We start from the raw sequence: 15,628 nt of genomic DNA on the forward strand, positions 1-15,628 counted from the left end.
CCCTGTCTGTACATGTACAGGGTTCTAGCTAGTGCATTTTGTGACCCCTACGCTAAAATAAGGGCCACTACGCTAATTTCTAACTAGTGTAGTGGTGCTTTGCTGTCATTTGCTTGTTCAACAATGACTAATAAATGTCTGAACAATGAAAAATGATGATATGCCACTCAAAACTGACCCCAAAATCCTAACTTTTAACTCTACATCTTCAAATCTCACTGTGGAAGGACCAAGACCCCCCCCCCCCCCCTTCCACACCAATCTCCTGATTAGTCGCTTTGCTACCATGCCATTCCCACTACGCTAAAATAAAATCCTGGCTAGAACCCTGTGTACCCAGCACAAAAAAACACATAGGGTCACTTCCATTACGTGATGTTTTCTCCATTGCTACAAATCATCATCCATCTAAACACGGAAACTGGGATGTATTACAAGTGACAGCTACACACACTGTGTGTTGTTACCTTCCTTAGAAACTGAATAGGGTTTATTGATTTGTAAGATGCAATGAATGGGGCTGGAGACAGGGTTAGTGATAAGGTGGAACCATCCATATATTGTTAAATACTGGAAGAAGGTTTGTCTAAACAGCTGCACTGTTTGCACCAACAAATCATGATCCTTTTGAAGGATCTTCAAGATTTTTCATGGATATTTATGTATTCTTCTTTTATGGATTTTTATGTATGATTCTAGTCCTACAAGTTTTGAGATTCAGCTTTCGATCACACTTACAGATAAGTGAGAAACACAATCATCTTTCTACTAACACATTTTTATCCATGAAGTCCTTTGCATGTCTTCCTCATATTCTTATGCAAATTACAACATTTGCATACGAAAATGTAAATTCAGATGCTAGCATTGTCTGACAATAGAAAAAATAGATTATATTCTGTGCAAATAAAACACAAGTTGAATACTAATTCTGAATATACCTCAGGCTAACGTTTTGAATAAAACATGAAAAAAAAATTGTTATACAACAAATAACTTGAATATTTCAAATGCCAACAAGTATTTTAGTATAGCAAGGCCTTGAAAAATTAATCCATAGTTGGTTAAAAATAGTCCTCTTTCGTGGGAAGAAAGTTCATGTGTACATGTAAGTACGACATTATGGAAAAGGGTAAACCATCAAAAATATTTTTCTTGTGTAGGCTAACTTTTTCCATATCTTACTGTAAATGCATTTATTTTCACTGAGACTTAATTGCATGGATGAATAGAAAAGGTTTTCAAAATATATTGAAAACAAACATTCTCATTATGATAGATACATTGATAGCTGTTGGCACTATGGTATAAAAATTCATAGACCAAGAAAGCCACGAAAAATTAAACTATCGCAAATGTTTAAAAAATTTACAGTACACATTCTTACATAATGGAAAATGGGTGGGTTTCCTTTTGGCATTACCTAATCCTAAAAACAACCTCCGATGTTGTTACAACTTTCCAGTAACATTTTCTTTGGCTCTTTTCGAGCCCTTGACTAACCAGTTGCGAACCACAGCACCTCTAACCAAAGCCAGTGTTGTTTTGACACAGATTAGAACCCACATGGTGGACAGTTTATAAAGCTTAGGTATCCACAACATGTGGAGTATGTAAGGCACAACACTAGCATGTTTCTATACAAGACCTCATCCTTGTGGTGACCTTACAGTGACATGGCAAGGGATTTCAATCAACGACCTGGCAAGAGATGGGAAAACTTCACAACATTTGCAAGCAAACGTGTGATAATTCACTCCTCCCTCCACCATGTCATCCTGCTATACAAAAATTAGTTATGCATTTTTTTTAAATTCTGTTGAAGTACAAAATCCTAATTTTGGAAAGGAAGTTCAAAACAGTGACACGGTGGCCTTGTGGTTAGGGTTGTTGGCTTAGAACCTGAGTTCAAATCCTTGACAGGTAACCCTGTTGTGCCCTTGGGAAAAACACTTAGCATTTTCCTTACTTCCCTTGTATAAATGAGTACCTAGCTTTGGTAAAGAATGTCCGTTTTATAGGACATTAATTAAATAGTTCTCATGTTTGAGAAGAGCAACAACCTCAAGCATGTTAAACTTAAAGACCTCACTACACTAAACAAAAAAGGAGTCCTTTCCACTTTGAGTGGAACAAATAAATCTGCCTAGATATATAGCATATACTGTTCAGAACAAGCCTGTGCCACTAGATTGTAGATAGTTTTCAAGCTGTGTAATACAAACAAAACAATTTTCTCTTCCCAAAATAAGTAGATTTAAAGTGAGTACATCATGTAAAAAGGATAATCTATCTCCTCCTAATGTCAAAATTTGAATCAACCATTTAACAATGCAACATTTGTATCAATAATTGAATATGGGGTAACTGGCATCAATTTGCTTGGATGACGTATTGTAATAATTTTACCAATATCAGCTAATTCAACTTCAATATCCTCAAAACAAGTGCATTATTCTAAATGTCAAACACAAATAATGGCAATAAATTCTTATGCATAAAAGAACAGCAAGCAAAATTCAAAAGATTTTTATCAATATTGTTGCAATAAATATCAAATAACAGGTGGACGTATCAAATAAGGTCTTGAATAAGTAAATGATTCTTTATCAACATGGTAAAAACAAGCTCGTTTCTTCGTTATCACAGATTTGGAAAAAATGTTGAAGTAGAAATAAAGTCTCTACCTTGGTCCTTGGTGAACTTTAAATGAGTCTTTAGAAGTGAATAAGACAGATTGAAGTTTTCGTCCTAGCCCTTACTTGTCATCTTGACATAAAAACTTCAACTTAAAATTGTTACATGTAGTTCATATATTGCATACTCTGTGTTTAATGTTAAAGGACAATAGCTATATAGCACACAAAAATCGACGCCAAATATAGTTTGTCTAACTACTAACAACTAGTTTGTTCATAACACAAGACATCAAAACTGCTGTAGTACCATAACAAGCAACTAGGGAGCCCAAATCTAATCATTTTAAGGTCTCCCCAAGACCTACATGTATGCACATACCAAATATCAGGACAATCTACCCAGGCATTCTCAAGTTATCGTGTTGACATCGACACACCTTGAAGCTCCTGCTGAAAAAAATAGCCTCCATTTTTCATGGAGGTAATAACCTGGGTACTGTTACAGCCTTCAAGCCAATAATGCGGCCATGTTTAATTTAATCATCTTACTACAGACCACAGCTCTATACATTCTTCATGGGACCTTTCAAACGCTGTCAAATATTGGGAGCCCTGGGGGAATGGAACTATACCCCGCGCTTTACACATCATTTTTTTTGTTGATATCTGACAAGACAAATTTACATAGTCTGTGTAACACAAACTCTGCTGTATTGGGCTGTAACTTGCCCCTCTAGGAGCCCTATGGATGTTGGACGGGCTGGTATAAGCAAGATTTAATCAGGCTAGAATTTACACAGAGAGAGAGAGAGAGGATCACAGGACACCCATTGCACTGGGATCGTAGTCGCGATTCATCATGAATTCATGCTAAATTCTGTTTCCTGCTTCCAATAGTGTACCTAAAGCTATTGGGAACTCCCACTACGGAAACTTATGAATTGCCATGGAGGTTTTCAAAATAGAGAGAGAAAAGCGTCTACATGTATATGACTATAAAATTCTTCTTTACATGCTGGAAAATAATAGATAAATAAAAATATGTGAAAAAGAAAATACTGATATCATTTGCAACAATGTAACGAAACTTTCAGTATAAATTGGGCCATTTTAGGTTATCATAGAAATTCTTAAAGTTTCTGGTACTTGAGCATTGCTTAGTCAGGGAAAGGACAATTTGGCCAAGCACAAAAAGGCCTAGGCTTCTCATATATAGTCATAAGAACAACTACATATCTGTTTAACATGCCAAGATGTAACACTAGTAACAGCAAAGACATGAAAAAGGATACACACTGCTTTCTCTGCTTAGCACTCAACACTTTTGAGAAAAAATATGGGAGTTGAACACACATCACTACCAGTGGACTAGCCATCTGATTGCACAACTGTGCGGCCTGAGGGCTATAGAAATGGAGATGGGCACTGTCATCTTTGCCAAAACGTGTGGGAAGTATTGACTAGGCTATAGTAGCCCAATGGTACCATTAATTGAACTGGAGCTATAATTTGATTACATATAAAAATCATTTTTCACGCCAACGCCAGACCATACAAGAGTTTTTTGGAAGACAGCCAAAAAATTAATTCAAAATTCTACAGTCCTCAAATTGTAATAAGTTATATATTAATGAGAAACGCATCAAACTAATAACAATATGATTTGAAATTATTGCAATTATTCCAGTAACTCACATAGAAGTGTCACCAAATTTCCTGCAAACGAAAATCATTACATTTTTGGCACCAAGGTATTAGGACTATGTTGTTATATCATTACAGATTTATCGACCAATATAGACATTTACATGGGAGAAATTTAACTAATAAGGACTCGTGCAGATTGAGTTGTGGAATTATTGATTATTTAAGATGGAAATGATTTTTCTATGAATGCATGTTGTTAAAAGGTGGATATTGCATGAACTGATTGTCAGAATGACTGGCAAATATGTCAGAATGGGGACAAACCAAATTGGAAGGTAGGGGTGTATTTCAAATATTGAAATCTTGTTTGTATGTTAACTTCTTTTTTTTATCTAATTCAATTTTGACAATAGTTGCCATTTATTTGAACTCAGATTAAGCTTCAGTTGCAAAATTTACTAAATTCCTTTCGATATGGTATCAAAACATGAGAGTTTTCTGAGAAGTACTATGTTATTGCTTATAGTCTTTTCCCACATTTAAATCAAAACAATATACTTTTTCGCCATTTGTTTTTAAAAACAAGTTTACTAGAAGACATCTGTATCTAATTTCAACCAAAACAGAAAACAACAGAGCTACTTACCAACCAAAAGTCACAACCACACACCGTGACACACGCCCTAAACACAAGATATCGAAACAGGAAGCTCCACTGCAGTACCTTAAAAAGTTGCTAGATAGTCCAAAATCTAATGATTTCAGGTTCTCGTGAAGACCACCCCAAATACCAAATATGAAGATAGTCCATATTTCCATTCCCTAGATATTGTGCTAACACACACATAACGTTCTTGACAAAAGTAAACATTCTCCAAACTACTGCAGAATACCACAAGTACCACATGTACCCATCAAAATTCATATTCTCATGATTTTCGAAAACCATCTAAAGGAAATAAAGTTTGCGTATTCCCAATAGTTTCCTAGTACTTTTACCTTGACCTACGCAACCTTTTATATATAATTTTCTCTTCTTCAGCTTTCAACGCACACACACACGCACACATGTAACATATAACCGCAGCCTAACAAGCCTCTACAGTACAGACTTTACTGATTGCGTGGAATCCCGCGGGAGGGGAAATAAATTATCGGTAGACGCTCCGCAACCTGGTCGAAATAACAAGTTATTGATTCCTGCACAGCAATACCATACGGAGGGGAAAACATGTCACAAACGTTATACCAGGAAATTCAAAGTGCTACTTTTGGTAAAATGTCTAAGTTCTAACACATACTTCATCCCCTGAAACCATTACAGAAATTGAAGCACAGACAGACAGACAGACACACACATGTATGGATAGGCCCAAAAGAACACTTCACAGTTCACACCTATGGCTGAAGTAAAATTTACTCTAGAAAAATTTATGTAAATAAATGCAGAACCCCTTATCTGTCTTATGCTTGAATACCTTAGGCTTGAATAACTAATACCGTAAATGAGGAAATGTTTGCAGAACTTTTATAGTGACCAGCTATTCATTGTGAACTTAAAATCATCGCAAACATTTCACGTTTTTACAGTAAAAGCTGCAAACATGTTTTATTTTCTCCCGACTGCATATTTTCCTATTTACAGTGTCTCACCCGTGTCCTGTACTCAAATATATGGCTCTTCCCTAAACCATAATTAGAAAAAAAATTGACCTCCCCTTTTACAAATTATTTCCGTCCATGGAAAAGTGTTGATACATGAGAAACATTACAAGGTGCAAAGGGAGGACCGTAAAAAATGTCAAACCCCACGACCCCCAATTACATCTACAGGTGGTATGAGCCACAGCAATCATTCACCTGCTAGTCAGGGACGTACCAATAACCACAAAAGAACGGGGGACGAAGTGTAAGAAATCAAACCATTAAATCACGCACAAAAACAAGTCCATCAATATAAAATGCAGCATTTCTAGTAATTGTAATACAATATTGCATATGGTTTACACAATTTGTTTTCCCTTCAAAGAAAAATGAATTTCATTGACACAATCAAAGATACAAACTCAAAGACCAGAATAGGCTAAACCTATCTCTAAACTTATATTACTAATATCTATCTATATTTAATACGTAATTTCTATTCCTATTCATCTTTCATGTATGACATTTCTCACCTCATGTTTATGCAGTTTGTATAGTTTTGACATTTTCCAAATTGCAGATATTGTACCAAATTACTTCAGCGGATTTGAGTTTCATTGAAAATAGTTGAGAATGAATCAATGGTTTACAGTGATGCAAACGACAACCTGAATGGCATACAAACGAGAACTCCTTGTCTAATTGTTTACCCTGAATGTAACTGTTTACCTAAGGCTTCGTCAAGTGTTGTTTATGTAAATTCCCAGTTGTGACGCATTGTTAGCTGATTAGTTTTGGGTACTTATGTAAATATCTGTATTTCTTCACACTCTTTGGTGACCATATTTACATAACTATACCCTAACTTGGGTTTAATTGTTTCTTGGCTGATCCAAGAATTAATAATTAGCAATAGCTGCATTCAAAACACCACCTCTGCATATAGATATACAACTACTAATAACAAAAGAGAAAAAAATCAACATATCTGTTTCGAGAAATATAAGTGGCAATTAATATTACACATGTATTTGTATGATAAAGTATTTTTGTCGTCTGCTTGTGAATTCAAGTACAGCATAGGCCTACGAATATTGATGTTTTTGGTTACAGTGCTGAAAAAATTCGGGTCGGTAGATTGGGATTTTTTTCCTTTTTTTAAATAGATTTTAGATAAAAAAGAATGCAATCAAACAATGTTAAACTGAAATATATCAGAACACGGGACGTAACCAGAAATACAACATTTTTCCTATATACAAGTATAAAACTGTGACGTGTGTTGTGACATGACTTACTTTGCGATGGGGTTGCCACTGAAGTCCACAACAGACAGGGACTTGCAGAACTTGATGTTTTCTGGGATATCTGGTAGATCTGTGGAAATAAAACAAAGTAAGTACTGTCATTTGTTACAAAAACTTAATTTCATGGTAGAATGGAAAAGGATTTTACCATGGTCAATAGAGAGAGAGAGAATGGTAAAAGAAAACAATTCTGTGGAAACAGTATTGATTCATTGAAAAAATGCACTTGAGGTGTGGCGCAAGGTAACTGCAAAGAACAAGAAAAAACAAAGAAAATGTTTGCAGTGGTTTTATGTTCGCGTTTTTGTAGTGACCACTTCATCGTAACTTATAACCACCGCATTTTCTATTGCAATATGTGAATGAAGTATACAAGGCTGACGCGGACTCAAAAACGAGTTCCTTTTTCCTGCTACTGCAAATTAAATCCCAACAAACTTAGATGCATCTACAGCTATATAGATACAGATACAGCAGAGTTACCAAGCTAGGATTGATGTGTTCAAAAATTCGTATTTTCCCAGAACTATCGTAGAGTGGAACTTGTTATCACCAAGGACAGTAGGGGCATCTTTTCTGAATAGTTTTAAAGAACGCTTGCAGATAGATGTGCAGAAGTTAGGTGTGACGGATCGTTCAGTGTAATATAACCAGCTGCTGCCGCGCCGCGTGCCTGCGAAGCTGGTGTGTTACGCCGAACGGCGGTTATACCGGCTATATAGATACAGATACAGATACAGCAGAGTAAACAACCGCAGCAAACATATCAAGTTGTACCTTATCATTCACATTCTTTCATGCCAGAAAAGTAAAACATTCTGTATGAATCAGTATTCTTTCAGCAATACCTCCTTCTTTCAAAAATCCTCTATCAAATCTATGGACATTTCTCCAAAGATCCTTCTACAAGTTCTAGCTCTATGATATACCCCTAACCACAAGTGAGCCCCTAGCCATGCCCTGCTCAATTCCACCTGCTCAATCACTCTCACAGCTTCTCAACCCTGATGATTCCCAGGTGATCTCACTGTACAGGGGTGAAGGCCATATCAAAAGCTGCTATGCTGGCAAGCCTGACAAATCATGATTCATGCTTCCAGCAGTCTTCCCACCAACATAACGTCATACTGTAACTAGAAAGGCCGACATTTGCTTGAGAGCAAATACAGCATATTTCAGCCATCTCCCTCATGCAACAATAGGTCGTGAGGTCGTTGACCCCTTTGGCCATTGGAAAATGACCCAAAAAATTCCCAAATATATAATTTTAAAGTGTTCCATGCCAAAAATTGTACATTGGTCTTTTGGATGAATATCTAGAGCACCCCTTTACCAAATTTCGAGTCATTTGGTTGTACAGGGAACAGGAGCAAAAAATGTCCAATTTCTGTCCAAAAATGGCCATAAAATCGCAATATTAAACATTATGTTGTACTGTATGGAAAAAACTTATTGAATTCATGTGCACATAATTGAAGGACACTTTTATACCAAATTTCAGGTCATTCGGTTGTAAAACGAGGTTACAGGAGGCAAAAATGTACTTTTTTTGTCAAAAAATGACCAAAAATCGCAAAATTAAGCATTTTGTTGTACCGTATGCCAAAACTGTTATTAAATCTGGGTGGGCATATGATCAGGGCACCTCTGTACCAAATTTCATGTCATTCGGCTGTAATACCAGGGTACAGGAGCCCAAAATATACATAAAAATTGACAAAAACCTCAATAAAATAATTTTAAAGGCAGATATGAAAAAAATAAAAAAAACACCTGAGGGTATTGGCTTACTTCACCTTTGTGCCAAATTTCAAGTCAATCGGTTAAAAAATGGCGGAGTTGATTCGATTTGAAGATTTGACAGGAGAAAGAAAGAAAGAAAGAAACACTAGAAAGGCCGACATTTGCTTGAGAGCAAATACAGCATATTTCAGCCATCTCCCTCATGCAACAATAGGTCTTGAGGTCGTTGACCCCTTTGGCCATTGGAAAATGACCCAAAAAATTCCCAATTATATCATTTTAAAGTGTTCCATGCCAAAAATTACACATGAGTCATTTGGATAAATATCTAGAGCACACTTTTACCAAAGTTCGGGTCATTTGGTTGTAAAACGAGGGAATAGGAGCCAAAAATGTCAAATTTTTGTCAAAAAATGGCCATAAAATCGCAATATTAAGCATTATGTTGTACTGTATGGAAAAACTGTTATTGAATTCATGTGCACATAATTGAAGGGCACGTTTATACCAAATTTCAGGTCATTCGGTTGTAAAACGAGGGTACAGGAGGCAAGAATGTGCTTTTTTTGTCAAAAAATGGCCCAAAATCGCAAAATTAAGCATTTTGTTGTACCGTATGCCACAACTGTTCTTAAATCTGGGTGGGCATATGATCAGGGCACCTCTGTACCAAATTTCATGTCATTCGGCTGTAATACCAGGGTACAGGAGCCCAAAATATACATAAAAATTGACAAAAACCTCAATAAAATCATTTTTAAGGCAGATATGAACAAAATGAAAAAAACACCTAAGGGTATTGGCTTACTCTACCTTTGTGCCAAATTTCAAGTCAATCGGTTTAAAAACGGCGGAGTTGATTCGAATTGAAGATTTGACAGGAGAAAGAAAGAAAGAAAGAAACATTACGAATATAATATATTTCACCATACCTATGGTATGGCTGAAATATAATTACGAATACAATATATTTCACCATACCTATGGTATGGCTGAAATATAACTATATAACATACTATGTTACATAGCTCAAATTTTATACTGTACATAGCTATTGTTTAGCAGTATAGTGTTTGCTTTTGATGTAAATTAGCAAGAAGAGCTGTTATCTAACCTCATAGAATACTGCATATGCAGAAATATTCGAGGTGGTTTATGTTCATGGTTTTCTTGGTGACCACATCACAGTGAATGCAATATCATTGTGAACATTTTTCAATTACAACTACATTTTTTTTCAAATTCAGTATACATTTGTATGGCCCTACCACAAATCGAAAACCACAGCCAGCTTAAAACCAAAACTTATATACTCCAGATTAAATCCTTGCAAACTTGAATGCATTTACAGTATGAGTTTTCTTTCCAATAATATTAAAACCTTTGCTTGAATTTGAGATTGATTAACAGTTATATTACATTGTCCACAAGCCTTCTGTCAATGTATTTCATAACGAAATTCTACCACCAAAAAATTGGGGATAGAACTATAGGTAACTGTGTTATTCAAAATTTGAAAAAAAGACAATGCAATGCCACAAAACAAGAACTGGTTTCACCCTGCCCAACCTGAGTCATATCCTCCCACCTCCACATTAAACTTTACCCATGCCCACCCTTCCTTTGTTCCTACATGTACCCTGTAGGGTCCTGGAACTTCTGTAGTAACTTATCGCCTACACTGTGTCACTGACACAAACACCCACATACTGACATAGACACTCTGCTTGGAAACTTGGCTATATTTATATGCAACAGGATAAAAATCTCATCATGTTTCTTTAACATCCTTACATCAGGACCTTTTGGGTCCTAACTTCTCTATGGTAACTTCTCGCCTACACTGTGTCACTGACACAAACACCCACATAGATACTCTGCTTGGAAACTTGCCTATATTTATATGGAACAGGATGAAAAACTAATCATGTTTCTGTGACCTAAATCGTCTTCAACTTCAAGACTTTGGGGTGGGGGTGTTTACTGTTTAGACATCATCATCATTATTAAAATAAGATTTATTATAACTACTTTACAAATACATCATAAATACTTCGTTTTACACATCAAAATTATAAATGCTTTTGACGACTGCCAAATTTTGTACATAAGGTGACAGATCATGCAGGTAATAAGATCAATTCCTTTTTCAACCTCCTTGATAAGATAAATTTCAATTTGTAAAACTTCAGATGGCCATAAAAATTATTTGTTTACTTGTTTGATTTCTTATTACACATGTCATGTTATTAGATTATATGAAATTAAATAGTTGTTATACCTTTTACATGTTCAGTGAAACAACCCCACACCACACACACAGCCAAAAAAAATTATATTTCAAATGTTTCAAAAACAATTTCAACTTCCAAAAGCTTTCAAAATAGAATAAAAAAAAGATTGAGAGATATTTGCTCAGAAATTTCTTTGCCAACAACAGAAAATTGAGAAATAGGAGCATTTCTACAATTGGGCTGTCCCAATCCTAAAAGCAATGATCTTAGAGTTTAGACAAATTGTAGTATTTCTATTCCCTAGTCAGATTTGTATTGGGATTTCCTCAGCCAAAAGTCATGACTCCATACCCAACAATACTGTATACCTAATACTGTATACCTATCTTTTTGTGGGAACTTAATTTCGCAGTAAAAGAAGAAAGTAAGTTTCTGTGGTATTATAAAATCATGGTCAAATTAATTTAGTAGCTTAGCATTAATATGGTGTCATGACGAAAACTGTAAAAATAGTCCCGACGTGAACATTTGGAGATTTACAGTAAACCCCTAACATCCCAGAGCACATTCCTGACTGCACTGTCATCTGTTAGCCTCTTTCCTGCCAAACTTTGGATGTACCACCGGTACCATTCACTTGTTTACTGTACATGGTATTTGTAACACTGTGGGAAAATGTACTCTCCCAGAGTTTCTACTATCGGATATACCATTCTTCAACAGGGGTAACTAGAATAGGCGCACCTGCTACTGCTGAATGCTATATAAACTGATCCCCCCTTCAACAACACTGAACCATCCCTAAAAAAATCAAACCAAAACATCTTCTTTCCTGCTCCCTTAGATAATACTGAAACATCCCCGTCGCCGAGTAAAAAGCTAAAACATTATCTCAACCCCTTCCTTCCACAATACTGAACTGTCCCTAGATAAAGTCATCACCATAACCACTACTGTACCATCCCTAAGTTTAGCCATGCTGTTTTTTTCCTACCCTGAGAAGAAGAAAATCAAGTGGTATCAAATACAGGACCACTTAGGACATAGAGGAAGTAACATTCCATGGCATATAGGAATTCCAATCTGATCAAGTGATACAGATTTTCCCACCAAGGAATCAAGATTTAAATTCCGCACATACCATACGAAAGTAAGGTCCTATGGAGAGTAATGTACAAAAACAAGCCCCATAGAAAGGTTTTAAATGACATATAAAACAATAGTGGCGAAAGTTTTCCTACCGTTTCTAGAACAGTCGAGCTCCATGAGCGACATAAAGTTGGAAATCTCGCCAGGTAGACGCAGAAGTTCATTGTCGCTGATGCTCAACTTCCGTAGGTTCATCAATCGGAAAAAAGGCTGGGGAGAGAAAAACATGAACTTTAGGAATCATATTGCAACAAGGCAAGATAACACTTACTCAAGCAACTGGATAAAGTTTGTAAACGGTACATATAATAGTTTATAGCGTCCAATAGACCAATACCTTTTGTCTGATTGAGCAATTCTGTACAGGTATTGCACCAAAAACAATAAATTATGACAAGTTAGGTTAAAATCCTTCTCACAACTTTCAGTGTGTAGTGCAGTGCCCATCTCCAGATCTAGCCCTTGGGCCACACAGTTGCACTAGCAATACAGCAGGATGCTAGTCCATTTGTATCTGTTCAACTAACATACTCTTTGAGTCTTTCTCAGCAGTCCTAAGCAGAAAAAAGGAGTACATACCATTCTTTTAAGTTTTTGGTATGACACAAATGCAAAGGTGCTCTCTACCCATTTAGCAACAGAGTCCTCCCCAAATGATGGAATAAGGGAGGCCCTCCACTATACTCCAGCCCAGCTCCACTATACTACATTTGAAATCTAGTGTGTTTCTTCCCTATTTTTCACAGATTTTTGTGGTATCACTTTTCCAGTTGGCATTGTCTGCAAAAACTTGTGAATGGGCGATGATCAAAACAATAGTGGTTTTGACACTTCACAACAAAGGAGTCACAACACTATATTGTACTTGTAGTATTTGACACCATCTGTCATGCAAAATGAACAAATTTTCATGAAAGCGCAGCGCGTTGGTTTGGATTATTTTTGCCAGCCCCTCCACTATACTAAAAGATTCTGGGGAGAACCCTGAGCAAGCTAAAGCTTAAACGGTTTTTCATACTATTTTTACTAGTTTTGCAAATTTGGTATTACTGATTGAGAGCAGGTCTTTTGCTATCAGAGAAATTACTGTATTACATTTTGAGCCCCCAAACAGCTTTCCAAGGTACTGCAGCAAAAACTTCTGTCTATGATATCTTAAGCTGGTTCACATTTCATTTTCACAATATGGCTATGCAAATTTGGCTAAATGCCAAATGCAATGATATGCAACATTTTCCAAGGTAATTTCTTTGGAACTACAATCTGTTTCCTACCTACACTTTTAACTACAGCTGATGTATTTATATTGGCAGGAAGAAAGGGCAATTTATTGCTGAGTAGAAATAGGACAACCTTCGATATTTAAACCTTCCATTAAGAATCTAAAACTAGTTGTCCAACAAAATGCAAGACAATACTTTTCACTGACAATGAAACTGTTATATTTTCATGCTTATTTTTATGTGTAGAAAAAAGGCCTTTTATTTAATCTTACCTTAAAATACTACAATCTTAATTCTACCTCCAACTCTTATTTACCTTTTTTTAAGGGTACAAAATACACAGATCAAAATGCTAACTACATGTATTTATATGACGTACACAAACTAATGCTGATATGTTCAGAACATTTGTTACCATTGGCCAAGCTAGAGAGTTGAGAACTTCTCAAGTCTCTAGCTTGGCCGATGGTAACAAATCCATCTAGTTATTTTCCACCAAAAAGTCAATATTCGACACATCAAAACTAAGCTAGTTCTGGCTACATTCACAGGGTCATTGATTTGTTTCTCCTATGTGGCTTCATAGCATAGTGCCATTTGGGGGATTGAAATATTAAAATCCAACCAGCCATTTGCAAAAGAAAGTTTCACACTGGGGTAAAAAAAGTTTTAGGGCATTAGGCCACTAGCAAGTTTCTGTTTTCGGTACCTCATGTTCCAAACATGCTGTGGACATAATTCTTAGGTGGCAAATAGCTTTTAGCCTAGGGTAGAAGTGGTATACGTTAAGGCACCCTATCAGGTATTTTAAGAACTGCAGGAACCTTTTTGTTAAAAACTTTGGAAGAGACCAACTCAGGATGGGGCTGATGGATTTTGATGACTTTTGTAATCTATTCTCAACATTTGTACAGAAGCAAAATTACACGTATGTGTGTTTAACTTAGGTAGGAAATGTGTATTCGATAGCAGGTAAAACATCAGACTCTCAAAATTCTGAAAACCTGCAGTAACAAAAAAAAAGGCTTTTCAGTCCTGTAAATTTGTACCTATCACTAATATCAGTATCACTCTGAACATCTCTGTTCTAACAGTGTTCCAAGGGCGAACAAAATCACTGTCATTACCGATATACCATGCAATAATGGAAATGGTACCAACAGGAGATTGCTTGGTCTGGGAGGGCGATTTTAGTCCTTCAGTGGGTAACAAATGTGTAGAGGGCATTCAGATGTTAACTTTTTGAACCAGAAAATGGGGACAGACGAAAATGGGTCCTGTTGATGGAATATGAAATTACCCCTACTCTTGTATGATATATCACAATGATAAGAGACTTAAGAGTACAGGCACACTTCGAGGTGGATCAAATATACATGTATTGGCCCCGTCATATGCAGCTTGTTGCTTCTACATATAGATATATCAAACAATTGGTATACCTTGGTTAGCCTGGGTACCATCCTATTTCTACCGGGGCTCCTTACACTCACTTCCCTAAAAAATATTTTAAAGTATTTTTATCAGGACGATATTATGTATGCTATAAACATTAACACATTATATGCCGCCCGAAAAAATGTGGCATCTTATTCTGGATGAATATTACCCAGAATAGTTTTGAAGATCAAAAGTCGTGTAAGTTACTTAACCACATCAAATAAAGTTACGCTAAAAAAAACCCCAGAACATTGGCAGAAAATCCAGGCAAGCAGTACCTAATGCCTGCCTGTCAAGGACGTCGCCTGGAGCATAAAAAAAGAATGACAGATAAGTTATATTGCAAATACGATTTTGCATTGAATATCTAAGAGCGACACCTGGCAGCCAATGAAATAAATGCTGCATATTGACCTTACTGTCTTAGCACTTTAAATACCGATTGACTCAATGCTAAGTCAATTATGCGTTGACCAATCAGCTTGCTAGTTAACATTGCTTGATATAGATCATGTATTGTGAGTTTGAGCATTGAAGGAGGTTACAAGTTTCACAGTAGCTGCACAAATGAATCAGCATAGATGTATATGTTACATGTAACG

At 36.2% G+C, this 15,628-nt stretch overlaps 1 protein-coding gene across 48 annotated transcripts in view; it reads right to left on the bottom strand.

The window, feature by feature from the left end:
• The window catches only part of LOC118404738 (protein scribble homolog), a 103,845-nt gene that overhangs the window by 85,541 nt on the left and 2,676 nt on the right, over positions 1-15,628 (bottom strand). For all 48 annotated transcript variants that reach the window (XM_035804012.1, XM_035804057.1, XM_035804056.1 and 45 more), the window contains exons 2-3: positions 12,456-12,573; positions 7,229-7,307 (exon numbers count right to left, since the gene is read on the bottom strand). In XM_035804012.1, coding sequence (XP_035659905.1) covers positions 7,229-7,307; positions 12,456-12,573 — 197 coding nt within the window. The remainder of the gene's footprint in view (positions 1-7,228; positions 7,308-12,455; positions 12,574-15,628) is intronic.

This window comes from Branchiostoma floridae, chromosome 17, assembly GCF_000003815.2.
Source record: "Branchiostoma floridae strain S238N-H82 chromosome 17, Bfl_VNyyK, whole genome shotgun sequence".
Taxonomy (NCBI): domain Eukaryota; kingdom Metazoa; phylum Chordata; class Leptocardii; order Amphioxiformes; family Branchiostomatidae; genus Branchiostoma; species Branchiostoma floridae.